This window comes from Pseudorasbora parva, chromosome 9 (genome assembly GCF_024679245.1).
Source record: "Pseudorasbora parva isolate DD20220531a chromosome 9, ASM2467924v1, whole genome shotgun sequence".
NCBI classification, from domain to species: Eukaryota; Metazoa; Chordata; class Actinopteri; order Cypriniformes; family Gobionidae; genus Pseudorasbora; species Pseudorasbora parva.
The window spans coordinates 40,810,309-40,833,208 of NC_090180.1; the positions used below are offsets into that span (position 1 = coordinate 40,810,309).

The window sequence follows — 22,900 nt, forward strand, 5'->3', positions numbered from 1 at the left end:
ACATGTCTATTTTGCTGTCTCCATCCTGGATTAATAATTACCCTGTGGCATATCTGATACAGACTTAATGTAAAACTTACTTAGAATGATGATTTGAGGTTTTACATCATTAATGTAAGAGTATAGTTAGAAGGCATGTGCATTTGTGTAGGTCTCTCGCTCTCTCTCTCTCTCTCTCTCTCTCTCTCTCTCTCTCTCTCTCTCTCTCTCTCTCTCTCTCTCTCTCTCTCTCTCTCTCTCTCTCTCTCTCTCTCTCTCTCTCTCTCTGTGTGGGTGTGTGTGTTTGTGTGTGTGGGTCGGTGGGTGGGGGGTGAATCTGTCTCCTTATTTGTGTTGGGTCTCATCTCAGGAAGTTTGGTAGACAGTTGATTCTAATTATTGTGACAGTGGGTATGTTTGTAGTAATAAAGGATTTAAGGAGTTATTAAGAATAGTTTGTGCTCTGACCATCTCTGACTAAGAAAGGAATCACAAAATTGATTTGACACTGGTATGTTGAGTCACTGTCTGTGAGAAAAAACAGTTTAAAAGACAAAGCCTTTGTTTGGAATGTTTATTAAATTATCCTATCTTTGTTTTATTCCTTTGCGGAGCTCATTTGGATTCAGAGGCCATGTTTGGAATAGAAAAATATGTGGTTATATAAGTTGTACAGTTTTAACATTTGTATTTAAATTTCCCACATTTTGTCATCTGAATCGGATTTTTAAATGTCCTTTATAACCTTGAATTAACTTGTCATATTAAACATGGCATGATCTTGGATTAGGTATGACCCAAATCTTGTTTTAATTAAGACTGGATAAGGGTTATATAGATCATGAAAAGAGTAAGCAAACATATAATATGAGTATAGTATCTTACTTGTCGGAGACATTGTGTGAGCTGACGCTTGAAGCACACAGTGATGAGATTTAGATGCTCCATACGGTGTGGAAATGAACGGGTCTTTATCATCGCTGAAGTGAGCCACAATACGATCGCAAATGGACTAACAAGTGAACGACACACGAGCATAGTCAAGCAGCATATATTAGGCTGGTTCTCAGCTAATGTCCGTCATGTGTGACTCGTGTGTTTTGAATAATGACGTGCACAGAGAGAGCAAGCGCTCTTCTCACCATCATTAGTAGACATGCCCCTTACCTGCTGATTGGCTACAAGTTTGTTATTCCACTCGGCCCGTGTCCTTTTTCTAAAACGATATTTTAGAAAAACAAAAATTTTCTATTTTTGTATTATGGTAACGCACGCACGCACGCACGCACGCACGCACGCACGCACGCACGCACGCACGCACGCACACACAAACATGTAGTGTTTCCATGTTTTATGGGGACTTTCCATAGGCGTAATGGATTTTATACTGTACAAATCATATTTTCTATCCCCCTACACTGCCCCTGCCCCTAAACCTACCCATCACAGGAAACATTCTGCATTTTTACTTTCTCAAAAAAAAAATCCTTCTGTATGATTTATAAGATGTTTTCCTCACGGGGACCAAGAAATGTCCCCACAGGGACAAGGATTTCGGATATTGCCATCTTTATGGGGACATTTTGTCCCCATAGGGATTACCAGCACGCACGCACTCACGCACGCACGCACGCACGCACGCACACACACACACACACACATAACCAGTGTTGCCACAGTTACTTTGAAAAAGTAATCTGATTACTGATTACTGATTACTCCTTTAAAAAGTAACTTAGTTACTTTACAGATTACTTGATTTTAAAAGTAACTAAGTTAGATTACAAGTTACTTTATAAGTTAAATTCAGCAGTTGCCGACAACACCCCTGCCGCCTAAAAATATAAATGACAACCGTTTTTGGCAACACACTTTATTGCATTTATGCCTGAGCCTGACGGCCCCGACTTTTTTACGCCCCTTTTTTTTAGGCTTCTCCTTCGTTTTATATTTATTTTAATAATTAAAATGAACAATGAGATGTGCTGGTGGAAACAACATGAGACCATGATAGCGTGCGCCACTGTCAAGATATGGCTCGCGCAGGGTTAAAGAGTCCGTCTCTTCAGTGCAGCTGCTAGAGTTATGGCCTTTTTACAACTGGTTCCTTCATTCATTTTCTCTGACCAGGTATCTATCTGATTGCGAAATGACCAGGAGTAGGCCTAATGCCTTCCGAGAGTCTTTCGAGATGTATTTAATTCCGATCACTCAAACAAACCAATTCAGAAGGTGCATGAAAGCATTTCAAACTAAACCGGACAAATGTAAATATATCTGGTTGTTTAAACCACATGTGTAAATTTTACTCCTGGCAAATAATTAAAAAATAAATGTGTGAGAGCTTGTTTTGTTGTAGTCAGATAGATATGACGGTGCTACTGCAACATCGCTGCAAATGAGTAAAGCAAGCCAACGCATATGGCCGTAAATGAAACTTTAAAATAAGTCACACAAAACACAATCATCTTCAATATAAATTAATGAGACTAATGATCTTACCAGTGCTTAGGTCGCTCTCTCTCTCATATTGCGATCTTTGAATTTGAAATGAGCTGCTGAATAAAATGCTGGAATCTTTTGCTTTGATGTGAACTCCGTTAAATGAGCATATACCGCGGGAATTGAAGATCGGATTCATATTAATTTTGCTGAAGTGTAAGGTAGGCTATAAGACAACCTGCATGTACTTTCTATTTTTTTTTTTTTTTCTTAGATTGTGTAGCCCGTTTCGTTTTTTTGAGCGCCGTTGTGAGCAGTAGGCTAATCTATCAGCCTGCCTCAGCTCGTCAAAAATTTATTTGTGGTGGTATAATAACTAGCCTACTTTGTTTTTGATGTCAAAGTAGTTATATTTCGTTTCGTTTCTTTATTAAGGTCACAACCTTTATTAAGGTTTAACAAAAGGTGTTTGTTAAATTAAAGTTTTAATTTTTTTATGTGACGACCCAGTGAGTTAACCGCATGTTTAATAGCCTAGTCTCTCAAACCAACTCTTGAATTGCCTTGCCTATATAAACTTTAATTTAACAAACAAAAAATTGCTCTGAACATTTTTCTTAATTAGGTTTATAAAGAAACGAAACGAAAAATAACTACTTTGACATTAAAAACAAAACTGAATTATGTTAATGGCTGCAACAATGTAAAAAAATAAAATAAATAAAAAACGGCTCCAGCCGGACTCGGGCTGAGAATTTTGATAAGCTGTCGGTTTTTACTAAGGAAAATGACTAAAATAGTAACTCACAGTGACTTGGATAAGTAACTTTAATCTGATTACTGGTTTGGAAATAGTAACGCGTTAGATTACTCGTTACTGGAAAAAAGTAGTCAGATTAGAGTAACGCGTTACTATGTAACGCGTTACTGGCATCACTGCACATAACATGCATATATCATGATATAGTTTTACTTAACCAGGTGGTAATAATTATTTTTAAAATTCCATTGCATTAAATACTTATTATTATGGTTAAATAAAACTATTTAAAACATTTTTTTATTTGAAATAAAGCTAAAATTTATAAATTAGTTAAGTAAATTAAGTTAAAAATATATTTAAATTAAACTACTAAAATGTAAATAAAACAAATAAACTTATAGCAACATAAAAATTAACAAAATGACAAAAAATTAAATAAAGATTAACGTAAATACAAAATATAAACATATGAGCTAATTCAAAATCGTAATAAATCTATAATAATAATAAAAAATAACTAAATTAACACTGATACTTATCTAAGTTTTTAAGGATAAGACGGTCATGGGCGGCCAAGGCGTGAGGAGCAAAGGCTGGCCCGTGTGGTTCGATCAAACAGATGAGCTACTGTAGCTCAAATTTCTCAAGAAGTTAATGCTGGTTCTGATAGAAAGGTGTCAGAATACATATCGTAGTTTGTTGCGTATGGGGCTGCATAGCTGCAGACCAGTCAGGGTGTCCATGCTGACCCCTGTCCACCGCCGAAAGCACCAATAGTGGGCACATGAGCATCCGAACCGGACCATGGAGCAAGGGAAGAAGGTGGCCTGGTCTGATGAATCACATTTTCTTTTACATCACGTGGATGGCTGGATGTACGTGCACGCTTACCTCGGGAACACATGGCACCAGGATGCACTGTGGGAAGAAGACAAGCCAGCAGAGGCAGTGTGATGCTTTGGGCAATGTTCTGCTAGGAAACCTTGGGTCCTGCCATCTACGTTGATGTTACCTTGACATGTATCACCTGCCGAAGCATTGTTGCAGTCCATGGACACCCTTTCATGGAAACAGTATTCCCTGGTGGCTGTGGCCTCTTTGCAGCAAGATAATACAAAAATGGTTCCGGAATAGTTTGAGGAGCACAACAACAAGTTTGAGGTTTTGACTTGGCCTGAAAATTCCCCAGATCTCAATCCAATCGAGCATCTCTGGGATGTGCTGAACAAACAAGTACGATCCATGGAGGCCCTACCTCACAACTTACTGGACTTAAATGATCTGCTGCTAACATCTTGGTGCCAGATACCATAGTACACCTTCAGGGGTCTGGAGTCCATGCCTCGACAGGTCAGAGCTGTTTTGGCAGCAAGACCAACACAATATTAGGAAGGTGGTCATAATGTTATGCATGATCCATGTATATATACTATGGAAGAAATTCACATGCTTCAAAATGTGATAGAAATGACAGGTACGGTCTAGTGCACTGCATTGTGGGATACACACAGTGTACTTTGCTTTTACACACATTTTGCCAAACTTGTTAGGTCATTCTGGGGTTTGATTAGCCTAGAAATCTAGACGCACCCTAGCGGCAGCAAATTTAATTTGCCCCGCAAGTGTCGTCTAGGAACTCTTAATACACATCTGAGCTGTATTCCTCAGAATCTGGACGGCCCAATCACATCATGTATAGAGTCTGCGGGCGGGGCCATAATGACGACGGCCGAGTTGCGTTTGCGTGCTTCTAGTGAACACAGAAACTGGCGAACGGCGGCGGTCTTTCGAATCAGCTTTGACCGCGATTCTGGAAGACTTGGAGTTAAGCTTTTCTCTGAGAAAAGAACAAAGAACGGCACTGACGTCATTCTTAAAAAGGGAAGATGTGTTCGGAGTTTAGCCGACCGGATACGGCAAATGTTTATTCTATCAGCGAGCTCTGTTTCACCTTCGTTGCTCTGGTTGGTTGTAGCGCTATCCTATCGCGTGCAGAGGGAGTTTGAAAGACAACCGTTTATCCCGCCCCTCGGATTGCGCCCTGTCTATGGTGAGTTTCCAGACCAAACATCTTGATGTGGGTCTGGCTTGTCAGGCTAGGGTTTGATGGTATGAAGAGTGCCATTCTGAACATAGCCAAAGAAAGGGAAACGATGAAGTGAAGGCAGTCCTGGGAGCAGTAGTCATGCCTTTCCTCCTCACTGGGGTTCATAATGACAGGGACTAATTGTCTTTCTCCCCATGGCTGTTTAAGTGCACGAGCGAGTGTTTCTATGTCAGTATATCCTCAGAGGTTTGAAGAGGTGCAAAATAACAGATGGATGTTGGATAAAGATTTTAGATAGAGGAGAGTAGAGACGAGACGAGACGAGAAACTCAGATGTTTACGTTAAGCACAGCTCTGGAATGCTGCTCAATGAAAACCGAAGTGTGTGAAATTTTGTGGCAATTTCCATGAGCATTTACCTGTTAGTCTGAAGTAGCCAACAAATCATGTGTGAAAAGAGGTTTTGCTGTCTAGCACAACTTCGAACCTTTTTTTTTATTTTTACTTATAGAACATTTCTGATGGCGTTTCCAGTTTAAAGCATGGAATTTGTGCCTCCGGTGCTTTAAAAACTTTCATAGGACACTAAAGCGCACCGTATTCATGGAAAGTGCCAGTAAAAACCTCATTACTGCTTAGGAGTGACAGTATTGTGGACGCCTTCTTGGTGGCGTCGTGCCAGTTGTGCTCTGGGGAAACCCTTCTCTCTCACTCAATCTCCTTCAGTCTTTCGTTCGGTCTGGCGTTTATTCTCTCTTTTCATTGTTGTTATTCATCTTTCCCTTGTCTTCATCAGTGATCGCATGAGTCTTAAAGTCTCAGAGGAATCCCCCTCCTCTAGTACGTCCTCCTCCCACAGATCATTTGGCCTTTTTGGAGGGTAGATTTATTCATTGACTAATTGAGCTTGCCATGTTACTTCCTTAGCTGGCCCTGGACCATAACTTGTGTCCCCTAAAGAGAAAAATAAAAAGAAAAGAATTGAGTGAGAGCGGCAGTTTGGCCTGAACCGAGAGGCTGACCCAAACCCAAAGCCTGATGTCAGCGGTGAGTGAGCTTGGGACAGGAAGTGATGTTCATACCGTACTTCTGAGTAAATCTAGTGGCTTCAGCCTCACATGCAATGCACCTGCTATATCATTCCCAAGGTAAAAGTGGAATGGATGGATTCTAAACATCCTGTCCGGCCCCTGCTGACCAGCTGTCGTGAGATGGACGCTGGTGTTCTGGGAATGATGCTAGCCTGTTGTTCGCAAACAGAACAGAATGAATGCTTTTGTTGTTTTACAAAGGTTAAAGAAATATTTAGAGCGACCCAGCTGTCTGCGTTCTCCTAAATAGCACTTCAGTGGGGAAAAAATCAAGTGCAATTTGTCTGGAAATGTCTAATGTCAGAGAGATTGTGAGACAAGCGAGTTAAGCTATATATTTGGAAGAAATTTTTTTTTGGACCTACCTCAAACTAGTTTTAGGAAGTAGATGATTTATAGCTTGTAAAAGCTGTTAATTTAGTTATTCCTGGGTGGTGCAGCCACCAGTTCTCACCAGTACCAGTTCTATAAGAAATAAAAAAAGAAGGAAAGAAGAAATTGAAAATATATGGATGCATATTTGAATTTACTTCAAGGTTTGGGGTTGGTAATATTTCTTAAATGTTTTTGAAAGAAGTTTTTTATGACCACCATGAGCAGTAATAGTAATAGTGATGCTCACCCTAACAAACGGCACTAATGAAAGGATGTTTGAAAGGAAAAAAAAAACAGGAAATAGGAGTACAAGTAGTGTGTAGGCCAGGGGGCGTCTAAGGAGAAAGGGAGTGGTATCATCTCCAGAGTGTCATTGTGGCCACTTCCACAGCTTTTAGGTTGGCGTCTAGCTGCTTCATGTCTCATATATTCACTTCATTACCTCCGAATAAATCGGACAACCAAACACACGATCCAAACCCAATCATGGCTCAAACCCTCCACCCTCTCTCCTTTTCTCTTTCCAACATCATTAGGTTGTCCTAATACTGGGAGAGAGAGGCAGAGAGGAGATGGCGATTTGATTTCCTGTTGTTCAGTCTTTCCAACAGCACGTTGACCCTTTCACAGGAGAAAAAGCTGCCAGCAGATCATCACAAAACATGCTTGAGATGTCGGAACAGCTGGCACTCGAAGAAAGTGTTCTAGTGGAAGAGAAAACATTTTTCATTTCGGAATTAAGGGATCATCAGTTCTCATTATAGTGTTACGTTAACCTTCCCATCTTTCTCTCTCTCTTTTTCCAAGTGTCAGATTTATACTCAAAATCTGACTGGACTTTTTTCACAGAGATTTTCTTAGCAAGTCTTTTTGATTTTTTGAAAGAAAATCTATGCTCAGCAACGCTGTATTTAAAAAAATATTGTGAAATATTTCTACAATTTAAAGCTACAATATGTCACTTTTCTGTCCGCTAGAGGGCACCTATACAAAACAAAGGTATAGTTTGATGACGCCAAGTTTGAGCGCAGAATCTTGGGACATGTGGTCTTCACCTCAGCTAGTGGATCGCTAGTGCGATTATTAACGTTAACTGTAGTATGAAGCAGAACTGGACCGAGTGTTTAAGGAGCTGAGCAAGAACGCTGGAGCGATTGTTACGCAAACACACGACTCGCGATAGGGATGCACTGATACCACTTTTTTCAGACCAAGTACAAGTACTTATATTTGGGTACTTGCCCATACCGAGTACCGATACAAGTACTTAATTTTACAAAGGCTATGTTTAAATCGGCGTCATGTTAATGTTAAATCTTGAAATTAATATATTATTCTGAAAAGTGTATCTGCAGCAAAACAAAATATTTCATTTTACCTCAGGCTTTGCATGCATTGGTTTTCTCTGACGCCTGCGATGGCTTCAGATAAATGTCCACGAAGGTGAGGGAGGATTGTGAAAGCTTACATAAAACTTTTCTGTTTTCTTACATGCTATGTCAAACTAGTATAACAATTAACGACAAGCTTTTTGCGTTTTTGCCGTCCGTAATGTATAATGCAGCTACTTTTCATACACGAGAAGCACATTCATCGCGGACATGCAAGTAGTTGCCATGGTAATGAACAAGTAGTTGCCGTGGTTCATTGTGGACTAACATTTATTTGAAGAAATCTGTTTATCATATAGGCTATTAGGTTTGACCTATTAGTCCTGTGCTGTCCATTTAGCCTGGATGCCAGCCGAACTTAGCCCCGCCCATAATTTTTTTAGGTCGGTCTGGCATCGCTCCATAGAGGAGTAATTATCACCGAACAGAAACTGTTCAGACCAATGAAATCATCAGGGCGGGCTTTAGACGATGACGGACAGATGATCAACAGTAACGTAATCATGCACGTCATCAAAGGGGCTTGGATTATATTTGTTCAAATCCTAAACGGAGATCGCGATCGCTCAATGGCTGCTGTAACACTTGTTGCACGCTTCTGCAGAATAAAACCGGATACCTAGGGTAACGCAGATATGACACAATTGACAGGCGACTCCCTCAGACTCTATGCTCAGACATCCCGGCTCCTTGGTTTAAATAGCAATTTTCTAGTTGGAACTAGTTGGAAACATTTGGGATGATGTAAGAACTCTGAACAACATTGCCCCCCCACCCCCAGAAATCCAATATATAGAAAGTTTGAAAGAACCACATTTATTTGATATGGGAATGTTTTGCAGCATTATAAATGTCTTTATTGCCACTTTTGTTCAATTTAATGCATCCTTGCTGAGTAAAAATATTAATTTCTTTAAAAAAAAAAATCATTTAAACATTTGAACAATACATTATTGTTATTGTGTAAGACCAGTAAATCATTGACTTTACATGGCTTTAAATGTCAGTATATTGTGTTTTATTTCTATGTCATTGAGCATCAGTCTACGGCCATTCCATTTGTCAATCGAATTTGTCCGAAATAGGTTTAAAACTTTTGTTCTTTTTCTCAAGAAAGACTTAAGACACAACACAAATATTTCGAATCGGTTGTTTTCCAGAACCAATTTGCTTTTATACAACAATTTACCGCATTGTTTCTTGACTGCAGAGACGCTTGCGTAATGGAGACACAGTCCAGAAGTAAACGAGGATGATTAGGGTGTTCAGATAAATTATCGGTGCAGCGATCAGGAGATGGACGTCACTCACCTTTTAACCAGTCAAGCTGATCACATTATCTTTAAGAGAGCACAATGTTTTCACACACACACACACACGCACGCACGCACGCACGCACGCACGCACGCACGCACGCACGCACGCACGCACGCACGCACGCACGCACGCACGCACACACACACACACACACACACACACACACACACACACACACACACACACACACACACACACACACACACACACACACACTCTACATCCGGCAACTCAGGAATTGTGTCTTCGTGACTTTTGATATAATGTTGTAGCCATTTTAATTGCAATCTGATGAGAGAGCTATTGGTGAAACATTCCTCTGCCCCCTCCACCTGTTTCCCTTCTGACAGCAAATACGCTGCTGAGGGAAGGGGATTGACGTCTGCCGCGATTTTAGACAGGTGGTTACGTCTAGTTTGTCTCCTAATGTGTAGAATTAAGTGCTGTTGATTTAACCTTCTGTGCTCACATACGTTTGTTTGCAGAGCATTTCTGAACTCACGGTTCAGATTAGAGTGGATTGAGTAGTAATTACTTTCAGAATGGTGCAAAGGAATGCCTTTATTTGGCTAGTTTTATTGAGAGGAGTTATAAAAAATAAAATTGACAATATGAAAACTTTAATTTATTAAATGGTTTAAGAAAAATCTTTTAGTAATGATGGGGTTCAATTGAAATCTAGTCACACATCATACACATATGTCAAAAAAAGGGCCTAATTTGAGAGAGTGTTTTTTTGAAAGATTATTATTATTATTTACAAAGGCTGTATGTATTTGATGTATACAGCCTTTGTTAATAATAATAATATTTCAAAAAAACACTCTCTCAAACTAGGCCTCTTTTTGACATATATGTATGATATATATTCACAATATATATTACTGTTTTTTTCACACACACACACACACACACACACACACACACACACACACACACACACACACACACACACACACACACACACACACACACACACACACACACACACACACACACACACACACACACACACGTACGTACACATTGTAAAATTCATTATCCAATACCAAAAAAGCTGTGGGCTGCAGTTTAAAAAACTGTAATATATATTGTGAATATTATCAGATAATACTGTGTGTTATATATATATATATATATATATATATATATATATATATATATATATATATATATATATATATATATATAATATGTATTATCTGATAATGTAGCTAATTTACATTTAAAATTAAATTGTGCTTATGTGGTAGATTATTTTAGAATTTTGTCAACAGAAAAAAAAATCTATATTTATTAAATTTATTGAATTCTGGCTGAATAAACATATACATTTGTTTATAAAAAAGAATAAAAGAAATCACAATAATCCCAAACTAATGGAATGTTGCGTACATTTACATTTATTAACTAAACAGATGCTTTTATCCCAAATCAATTAAAAATGAGAAAGACAACAAGAATTTTTTTTTCAATTTAATCCCATTTATTAGACGGCGAAGCAAGGAACAAGAAAAGCAAAAGGGGGACCGGATCTTAAATGTCTGGATTGAAAACCTTATCTGTGAGTGTGTGTTGAAACATTAAGCTAACCATTAATCCAATGAGTGTTTTTAATTAATTCATTAATTTATTTTTTATAGCACCGATGTCTAGATGTAGCAACAAGCAACAAAATCTATTCCCCATTATTGTATCAGCGCAGAGCAGACTAATTCATTTCTCCCTTTTGTTAACTTTTTCAATCGTATTGCTCTCAGTTCGTCATATTCTCATGCGGAAGTTACATGGGGTAATGTGACGTGTTTTCTCATCACAGCTGTTTTGGTCAGAGGACAGGGACGTATGTATTGTCACTAATTAAAGTGGGATTTTATAGCCCCCCTACAGAGGAGATGAACTCATATCTGCGTCTGACCCATATGAAACACGAGCTCTTGGCTGGATTATGGGGCTTTCTGTGGTGGAAGATGATCGACAGATGATGTACTCTTCATTTCTCGAACCAGCCAGCCCCTCGAAGCTCTGAATGCTGACCGCGGTCACTGAGGAATGCAGAATGGCCTTGTATGTAGGGTCTTGGCCGTGACAAAAGTGGGTCACTGTGGGTTATCAGGTTTTACTGAATCAAATATGTAGTTTTACATTTCAGTAGTTAACAAATTACTTCATTAGTTGACATCAGGGAATGCTTACCTATCCCAGCAGCAGTGGTTTGAGGTTGAAACACTGTTTTATGTTTTATCTTTCTAACATTATTTGTTCAGTTTTGCTCATCTGACCAAATCCCTTCACAAGCAGACTGTGCGTTTAGGAAATGAGTCTTTGTCATTAGGTGGATTAGTCATCTCTAAAAGCCTTTAGTAGACCCTCTTAAGAGGCTATATAACATCCAATTACATGGCTGTAAATCTGACCCCCATCTTGGCTCACTGGCATCCCTGCAACACTGCATTTGGCCAGCTCACAAACCAGTAACGTACAGTGTGTTACTTTCCTCTGGAGCCCAGTGTTAGGGATCTTTCCTCCCATCATAAACCTTTATTTCTCTCCATTGAGCTCATTTGGATTCTGAGTTGATGTTGATGAAATGAAATTCTAGCATACTTCTTACTGCATGCTGTGTGGTCTATTTGCTATACTGCCTACTGTTTAAAAAAAAGCACTATGTGAAAAGTTTCAAACTGTAGTTTGCTACTTTTGTCGCATCTTGTTGTTGTCAAATGACTAGTATCAAGAAGTGGATTCACAGTCTTTGTTCCTATTGTTACTCTCTGTGCATTTGCACATGGTTGAATCAACTTTGTTGAATCATCTACAGATGCTAATGTCACTTCATATTACCACCTCTCAATGAAGTTTACTGAATATTTTGTCGCTGCTTCTCATTGTTTCGAACTTCATGCAATTCAAAACAGTTCCATTAATAATCTCGGAAATAAATATAATTATTTTGTTTTTTGTAAGAATTTGAAACAATAAAGATGACTTAACTTTCAGCAGCTGGTCAAATGATGATTTCAGAAAAAAATATGGCCGATATTTAGTCTTTACATGTCTGCTTATTATAATTGAATTTGGGATTGTTTTTACATAAACTGGGAAAAAATAACTTGAGTTTAATAACTTGTGAAGTCTGGCAGCACTTCATATAACTTCTAGTTTGATACTCAAGTTAAGCATATAACTGTTGTATACAGCACTGTTTCTCAAACTACAAAAGCCCCAACAGTAAGGCTGAAGATATTTTTTTTTATTAGCACCAAACCCGAAATAATGTTCCCTTACTTATTATAAATCTTAGCATTAGCATTAATATTATTTATCTGTAGTTTTTTTTAACTGAATTTGTTTCGATTTTAGCAGACTGTTTACTGCTAAATTATAATATTTATACTGTGGAAACTTTTTTGTGCAGTTTTACATCATCAAATCGGTTTGTGAGGTCAGCTGAAATTTGAAATAATCTTTCTTGGCAAAGAAAGTGAGTGTAATTGACCTGCGAGAGAAGGGTTTGTTTCAAAGTCTGAGGGAAGGATGAGGGTTAAAATTGTCCCAATAAATAAGCTAAAAGTAACTTGGTGCCCTCAGTGTTTTTACGACAACAAAGCACTTGAATGCGACGGGCTCGTAACTTCAGAAGTGGGAAGTAGCACATTTCCGAATGCCCAGAACACCTCCCGGGAAGGCGTCCAGGAAGCATCTGAAACAGATGCCGAGCCACCTAAGCTGACTTGTCTTGATGTAGAGGAGCTATGGCTCTACTCTGAGCTCCTCCCGAGTGACCGAGCTCCTCACCCTATCTCTAAGGGAGCGCCCAGCCACCCTGCGGAGAAAGCTCATTTCGGACACCTGTGTCTAGGATCTTGTCCTTTCGGTCATGACCCACAATTTATGACCATAGGTAAGGAACGTAGAGAGACTGTTAAATCGAGAGCTTTGCCTTACAGCTCAGCTCCTTCTTCCTCATGACGGACCAGTACATCGACCACGTTACTGCCGAAGCTGCACCGATCCGTCTGTAAATCTCTCGTTCCATCCTTCCCTCACTCATTAACAAGGCGCCAAGATACTTGAACTCCTCCACTTGAGGCAGGAACTCTCCACCAACCTGAAGAGGGCAAGCCACCCTTTTCAGACTGAGAATCATGGCCTCGGACTTGGAGGTGCTGATTTTCACTCCAGCTGCTTAACACTCTGCTGCAAACCGTCCCAGTGCGCACTGAAGGTTCTGATCTGAAGAAGCCAATGTGACAACATCCTCAGCAAAAAGCAGAGACGAAATTGTGTGGTACCCAATCTGGACACTCTCTGGCCCCTGGTTTTCAGTCGAACACAGTCGAATGCCTTCTCCAAGTCCACAAAGCACATGGGGATTGGTTGGGAAAACTCCCATGAACCCTCCATCTCTCTTGAGAAGGCATAGAGCTGGTCCAGTGTTCCATGCCAGGGACAAAAAACCACACCGTTCGTCCTTAATCCGAGGTTCCACTATCGGCCGAATTCTCTTCTCCAGTACCCTGACATAGACTTTCCTAGGGAGGCTGAGAAGTGTCATCCCCCTGTATTTGGAAGACAGCCTCCGGTCCCCCTTCTTGAAAAGAGGGACCGCCACCCCGGTCTGTCAGTCCAGAGGTACAAGACAGCCCCACTACATCTAGAGACTTGAGGTACTCGGGGTGGATCTTATCCAACCCCGGTTCCTCGCCACTGAGGAGCTTTTGGAGCATCCCTATTTTACATGTAAAGTGGTATTATGAACATACTCCAAGCCTTAATTTTAGGGCAAAACCAAGAAAGAATCAGTGATCTGTATCTCTGCTCTGTACACCAAACAAGCCATTTAAAGCGTTGCAATTTGCCCAGTAATAGTAATAGACAAATCAGATGAACAATATCTGGCAGTTCTTTTTTAATGGTGAAGCACTAATGGAGCAACAAATGGTTTCAGATAGCTTTTTGCCAGCTGTCAGACCACTGTTGGTCTATGTACAGGACATTAAGTTTGCCGCATGTGCTTGTCTGAGCAATGTCAGCCTTTCTGTAAGTTTCTCATGGGAGATCTCTTTAAACACCCATTTTGCAGTTCCATAAAGATCATCCCCGATTCTTCTGGAATTAGTGTCTAATTGAAGAAATGCATACTGTAAGCTTTACTTTAACTATTTTCTCTCAGAAGATGAGTTGTGAATTTCACTAATAACAATTAAAAAAAGGAGTGGTGAGAAACATGTTGAGTTTTTAAAGTAGAATAGACTGAAATAGTATTTTCTTGTAAACCACTCGTCTCTTTTTTTGTGCCAGAGCTGTGGCGTGAGGCCTCAAAGCCAAACAAATTCACCTCTCTCAACTCCCTGTCTCTTTCTCCGTCTGCTTGTCCACTTCTGGTGCCTTTACGGAGCGTTCGTGGCATGAGGCTGCCCTCTGAAATGCTGTAACCTTACACTGACACATTCTGCTTGTGGTTTGCTGCTCTCATTCCAACCATCTCGTCTATACAGGCACACGTACACACACACACACGCATATACACACACACACACACACACACACACACACACACACACACACACACACACACACACACACACACACACACACACACACACACACACACAAGCATGCACATTTACAGTTCATATGCAGACACGAACACACAGCGGGACATGGCAAGTGGCCTTTCCATTCCTTACTTTCTCTTTTTATAATGCTCTCTTTCCTTTTTTTCTTAGAGGCCTAGTGGTTTGTATGTACTCTGACACTTTAAGCAGTGATGCTGATATGGGCAATATGAGATTGAATACGTGACATTCCACAATTCTCTTTTCTGTTTCTTCTTCCCATCATAGACCTCTCTGTAATGTTCGTGTGAACAAATAATTAATGCCATTAGGGTCCAGTCAGTTTCAGCAAGTCAGTCATATGAGCTTAGTAAGATGATCTGTGCTTGCTGTGATTCTGTGTGAGATATTGGGGAAGAATGAGTATAGGCTACGGACGGGGAGTTTTGTACTTGACAATACTATTAGTGTTTAATGAAATCTTGAGTTTAAAAAAATATACTTTTCACACACATTACCGTTGAAAAGTTTGCGGTTAACTTTTTTATTCAGCAAGAATGCATTGAATGAAATAAAAGTGGCAGTAAATTTCTTTTCTTGTGTGTTTTTAACATTGATAATAATACAAATAAATATTTATTGAACATATTAGAATGATTCTGAAGTATCATGTGAAACTGCAGAATGTAGTAATGATGTCTTTACTGGAATACATTACATTTTAAAATTAAGTTGTAATCATTTCCACAATATTACTAGCCTGACTATGTCATACTCAGATATTAGTCAGAATATGACTCTGATACTGCTCCATTGTTGTCTGGCTATCATCAGACCAAGCTCAATTTAAAATTGAACATTGGTCTGGGGAGTCTGCTCTGTATTTTCTACTGCACAAGAGGCGTGATAAACGAGCATTATTCAAATGACTGTATGCAATTGGATAGTCCTTCAACCAATCAGACCACAAGAGGCGTGATCAATGGGCAACGACCCATCGTTTCTCGATCTGTCATCGTGTTATAACCCGCCAATAGCGTGCCAGGTGGATAAGCCAGTCTGTGATTTGTTCCCGCAAAAGTGTAACAGAAGTGAATGTACAGATTTCCAGACTGAGTTGCAAAATCAAATCACAGACAGATCAGGCTGGGTTTACACAGTCTGGCTCCATTGGGCTGGGATTATGGGACGTGTTTCAACCGAACCAGGAAAGAAAATGCCTCTGCACTCAATTGGGTAGACTTACAACCAGTCAGAGCAAAAGAGTAAGTGACGAGCGACACATAGTTGTCAACAGAACTCAACCGCATGCACGCTGGAAGAAGAAGATGATAATGAGTGTAAACAATCTTAGCCGGTGTTGTAAAAAGAATTTAAGGATACACGGAGTACTTACCAACATGATCATTTTTTTTGAGAGAATTAGTAAAGGTGAATCCATATACAAAGAAGTTCTCCATTAAGGATTAGAATGAATTCAACCCAAGTGCCCTTTGGTTACATAGATGTTACTGTCCATCATCGTATAAAGCCCATCCTCACAATTCGATTGGTCCAAACAGCTCTGGTTTGAGCATGGATATGGATATGGATGGATATATATATATATATATATATATATATATATATATATATATATATATATATATATATATATATATATATATATATATATATATATATATATATATATACATATACATATACATATATACATATATACATATATACATACATACATACATACATATCCACTGTATAAAGTCTATATACACTGTATGTCAGTTTACTTTATACTTTATTTTGCTATCCTCACTCATATAAATGAACTATAGTGTCCTGCACCCGCTAGTAAAAAAATAATATCTGGTGTCTGAATAATTTTAGCTAGTGTAGTTGTTAGTTTAAACACCCTGTAGGCTCAAGATGTTTGCCTGGCCCCCAGTTTCTTCTGCTTGGCTCATTGTTTAACAAAAGTTCAACTTTTTAACAAAACATACTGCAATGCTCATGATATGAGACTCTGAAACAGCAAGATATGATGCAGCAATAAAGAAGTCTGTATGACATACATGTAGAACAATAATTAAAAAAAAACAGTGCAGACAGAGTGCCTGAACACATCCTGTGTGAACGGCCTCAGCCACAGCTGTCGTGATTGGGGGGAGTTTAGTTGTTGTCCTGGTTCATTGTGACGGCACTGATGGAAGCCTCCTTAGCTTATGGAGTGAAATGGAGAGCTGTGCTTCTGTGTGTGTGCGAATGTGTATATATGTATGCCTGTTGACCGGTCTCAGTTTCGGTCCAGTTGCCGCTGTTCCTCCATCCCCTAACATGCCTTCAGTCTGACATCAGTCGCCTTAGAGAGAACAGCACCCTGGGTACAGTGTGTGTGTGTGTGTGTGTGTGTGTGTGTGTGTGTGGTCATGCTTGACTGCAGCACAGCTGAATAGACAGGCAACTCCTGCATTAACAAACCACTGACCAAACACAAGTCTAGGCACGTGTGTGTTTGTGTGTTTGTGTGTGTGTGTGTGAGAGAGAGAGAGGGCGACAGAAAAACCACAGAATAGAGCCACAGAATCCTTTTTCCTCTTTTATTTGTCCTTCCTGTGACACAAAAGTTTTGTGACTGGTTGAAAAGAAATAGTTCAGCTAAAAATAAAAATTGTTGTCATTTGCTCACCCTCATTTTGTTTTAAAGTCGCAATGGAGTCAAACTAACCTTATATGTTATTAACCCTATATGTTATACATAATCCTGTGTTTTTTGGTACCACTTTACAGTAAGGTTCATTAGTTAACATTAGTTAACTACATTAGTTAACAAATGAACTGCACTTTTAAAGCATTTTTTTAATCCCTGCTAATGTTAATTTCAGCATTTATTAATCCATTATTAAAATCTTGTTAACATTAGTTAATACACTGTGAACTAACATGAACAGCTGTATTTCTATTAACGTTAACAAAGATTAATAATGCTGAAGAGAGAGGTTGTTCATGGTTAGTTCATGTTAACTAATGCACTAATTAATGTTAACTAATACAACCTTATTGTAAAGTGTTATAGTTTTTTTTCTAAATGCATATTCTAGATCTTAATAATTCATGATTAAATTGTGTTGACCTTGTAATGTTTAATCAAAATGTCATAATTTAACCTTCTGGACCACTGTGTAAAAACCCTTGTTCATCTTCCTCCAGTTTTGAGCACATCTCAAAACCCAATCAACAACTGATGGACCAAGGCCTCATGCTACATTTTTTTCTTTTTTGATAATCTGTTACACTCAACTGTATTACGGCATAATAAGGATCTGTCTAATCTGTCTCTACTTTTGTTTCATCTCGTCTTTAAACCTTTTCTCTTCTGTGGAACAGAAAGTTAGATAAGATGTTCGTGTTGCTCTTTCCATATAATCGGCACAGTCTGTCAAGCTCCAAAAATAGAAAAAAGATAAAAAATCACAAAAATAGTCCATATGACTTGTATGCTATATGTTCTCTGAAGCCGATAGCGTTATGTGAGGAACAGACTGCTTTGTAAATCTTGCTTGACAGGCGTGGTCACCATTCACTTCCATTGTATGGATGAGAGCAGTTTAGCCATGAACGCTCTGCTATAAATATCTCCTTTTGTGTTCCACAGATGAAAGTCATGGGTTTCAAATCGTCATTTGTAGGTTGATTTCTCAAATAATTAAAACCTGTGGACATGTGGTGCTCTTCCGAATAAAATAAATAAATAAAAAATAATTCTTGTTATTTTCCATGCTCTGACTCGTATTTTTAAGAAAGTGTGCATATCCAATTTTTTAAATTTTTTATTTATTTAATTGTATTTCTTTTTTATGTTTTCCTGCCAGACTGACTATCAGGGGTGCTTGCAGAATTTAATCTGATGGTACACACAAAGAGGATTTTCTTTTCCCAAAAAACAGTTCAACAGTTCAGAACTTCATATGCTCATATTGGAACTCAATTCTAAGAGAAGCATGTTGCATTATGTTTCATTATTATGCAATTCTGTGAGACTTTTAAGATACACATGATCTTATGCTGACAATAGCATGACTATGAGACTGCAGGAAGGATGTTATTAAAAACACTTTTAGCTTGATTAAAGTTGAGCTCAGCACTTGACAAAATGGAGAAGAAAATGATTGATGTAGTTGGTTGCTATTTGTAGGGAAACGCTTATAAGGGCTTAAACCTGGGGTTCTCAACTCTGGCCCTTGAGGTCCACTTTCCTGCAGAGTTTAGCTCCAACCTTGATCAAACTCACTTTCCTATAACTTTCTAGTAATCCTGAAGACCTTGATAAGCTTGTTCAGATGTGTTTGATTTAGCCCGATCTCAATGTGTGCAATTTCGTGTAATGTATATGCCAAAATGAGTTTTGCCGTGCATATTGTACGCGCTTTATGACGTATTATGCGCATGAACTACCCACCCCACCACCCCTATCCTACCCAAAAGCATGTCATATACATGCCATAAAGTGCGTATCATATGCACGCGAAAACTGCATACCATATGCACGCCAAAACTCATTTTGGCGTATACATTCCACGAGACTGCTCGTACTATTGATACGCATTCACATGTGATCATGTTGGTTTGATTAGGGTTGGCGCTAAACTGATGGTTGAGAACCCCTGACTTAAACCAATAGTTCAGTAAATGCCCAACCAATAGAACAACGTCTAGGCGGATCTATCCATTTGTCTGACCAATGTCTGATAAATTGCATACTTTTAGATAAATAACAAATGTTCTCTCATCCAATGTTTCTTGTGTTTTGTATTGAGACTGTGTGTGTGTGTGTGTGTGTGTGTTTGTGTGCATGTTCTTATTTTGAGATTTTTCTCTTAAAACTAATTAAAATTTCCTTTCTCTTTTTCTTTTTCAGATACGTTCCAGTCTTTAATATCATTCTCTCAGAATCACCTGACTTCTCTGTTCGAGACCACGTACTCTTCCCTCATGTCGTCCATATCCCCTCACATCGTCTGCCTCTTTACCGACTTATCTCGCTTCCTCCAGGGCACCGGCAACGTGTCTGTTGAAACCGCTGTGCACTGTTTCTTCGACAGTCTGTTCCCGTTGGTCCACACTCGTATCCTCAATCCCGGAATGGCTGGGAGCATGGATTCAGACGCTTCTGACGGCAACCAACTCGGCGACTGTCTCCGCATGACGAGGCAGGACGTTAACCCCTTTGGGCCGTACCCAAAAGCAATGGCAAAGGAGCTCGCGGATGCATTGCGGGCAGGGCGGGTGCTCAGCTTGGCTCTTGGCGTAGGGTTAGAGGTGATGAACATTACGGAGACGTCGGAGTTATCGAAAGAGTGCACGCGTGCTTTGGTGCGAATGCATTACTGTTCTCATTGCCGCGGGCTCACCCTGATCCGGGCATGCAGTGGCTACTGCCTCAACGTCATGCGTGGGTGCTTGGCCAGCCTCTCAGAACTACACAACCCATGGAGACAGTACGTCACAGTGCTGCAGGATCTCACACACATGGTGGCCGGAGCACACAACCTGGAGCTTGCTTTGCTTCGGATCAGAGGTCAAGTTGAGGAGGCCGTTCTCTATGCTCAACTTCACGGGCCCAGGCTAACTGCCACGGTGGGTATCAGACAGCGATTGTTGGAATTGTATGCTCTAATAAGGCTGTGAGATTACTCAAATTTTGTCGATTTTTGGCTTCCAAAGATTAAGAAAAAAAACACTCAAGGAAAAAACGATTATTGAGCTGCTCTCCATATAGCAAACCTTCTTTTTTTCCAGAGCGGTGTACTTCATTATTCATTCATTAACATTGTATCCACAAGTTCACTCTTGCATGTAATCAGAAAGAGCATGTATGCATATTTGGTGTGCTGTCCAAGGAAGGAGGGCTCTGATCCCAGAATTTAGCCCGAACTTAGTGTGACTAGTTAGTTAGTAACTTTCCAAATCCCTAGAGAGAGAGAGAAAGTGGAGGGATGCTGTTGTGGGACTGAGGTAAGTTGGCTGTATATATACGTCCCATCGTACTAAGTGAGTGTTAATTTGATTGATTCATGGGCGCCGGAACCATTGTATGAGACAAGACCCACCCACTGAGATGGAATCGAATGCTTTCAAAGCTAGCTTACTATTGCTAGCCTCTCTATTTAACCTATTTATTTATATATTGTAGTTTATATAATATTCTGAGTTTGCATTTCACTGTTTTTATTCATTTTGAGGAATACTGAATCTCTTTTATGCAAGTTAGATAGTAAATGCATGGTCATCTTTACTCTAAAACTATAATAACCATCATACACTCTTAAAAATAAAAATTCTTAAATGGTTCTTTAGCAGGGTGTATGGTTCCATGAAGAACCTTTAATATCCAAAGAAACTTTCCATTGCACAAAAGGTTCTTTAGACTATAAACTCGTTAGATTTTTTTTTTTGTAAAAGGTTCTTTAAAGAACATTTTACAAAATGGTTCTTTGGGGAACCAAAAATTGTTCTTCTATGACATCTTTATTTTTAAGGGTGTATTCACACAGGCACACACCCTACTCATGATTTCAACATGGGTACAGGAGAGGTGTCAGTCAATAAATTGGAAAACAAAGGTAATCAAAAAAGTAATGTGTAACTATTTAAAAAATTGATCCGATTATGTAGTTTGCATTACTTGTAGTGCGTTACCCCAACCCTGGCTGTAAGGCTCTTGTAGTTGCCAGAAAATGCAAAATGCAAATCCAGAAAGTTCAGGCAAGTTCATTACTTCTGCAAAATTCTTGTGGTGCCGTGTGTCCGAACAAAGTGTCTCTTAGGCTGCTGTTATCGTGTAGTGTCTGAATGAGGGTTTGGAAATGGGAACTTTTTTTGGCAGAATTTTGTTTATACATTTCACACACACACACACACACACACACACACACACACACACACACACACACACACACACACACACACACACACACACACACACACACACACACACACACACACACACACACACACACACACACACACACACACACACACACACACACACACACACACACACACACACACACACACACACACACACACACACACACACACACACACACACACACACACACACGTTTGTTTTTGTGAATTGTGGGGACATTCCATAGGCGTAATGGGTTTTATACTGTACAAACCGTATTGTCTATCCCCTTACACTGCCCCTATCCCTAAACCTACCCATCACAGGAAACATTCTGCATTTTTACTTTTCCAAAAAAACTCCTCCTGTATGATTTATAAGCATTTTGAAAAGTGGGGACATGGGGTAATGTCCTGATATGTCACCATTTTCTGTAATACCTGTGTCATACACATGTTATTATACACATTTTTGTCCTGATATGTCACAAAAACAAGCACACACACACAGACACACACACACACACACACACACACACACACACACACACACACACACACACACACACACACACGTTTGTTTTTGTGAATTGTGGGGACATTCCATAGGCGTAATGGGTTTTATACTGTACAAACCGTATTGTCTATCCCCTTACACTGCCCCTATCCCTAAACCTACCCATCACAGGAAACATTCTGCATTTTTACTTTTCCAAAAAAACTCCTCCTGTATGATTTATAAGCATTTTGAAAAGTGGGGACATGGGGTAATGTCCTGATATGTCACCATTTTCTGTAATACCTGTGTCATACACATGTTATTATACACATTTTTGTCCTGATATGTCACAAAAACAAGCACACACACACACACACACACACACACACACACACACACACACACACACACACACACACACACACACACACACACACACACACACACACACACACACACACACACACACACACACACACACACACACACACACAGAGAGAGAGAGAGAAAACTTTAAACTGCTTTAAAG

General features: G+C 39.5%; 1 protein-coding gene across 2 annotated transcripts in view; it reads left to right on the forward strand.

Annotated features, from left to right (window-relative positions):
* gpc5c (glypican 5c) overlaps positions 1-22,900 on the forward strand; it is a 185,368-nt gene that overhangs the window by 29,133 nt on the left and 133,335 nt on the right. For both annotated transcript variants that reach the window (XM_067452659.1, XM_067452660.1), the window contains exon 3: positions 19,882-20,600. In XM_067452659.1, the coding sequence (XP_067308760.1) occupies positions 19,882-20,600 (719 nt within the window). The remainder of the gene's footprint in view (positions 1-19,881; positions 20,601-22,900) is intronic.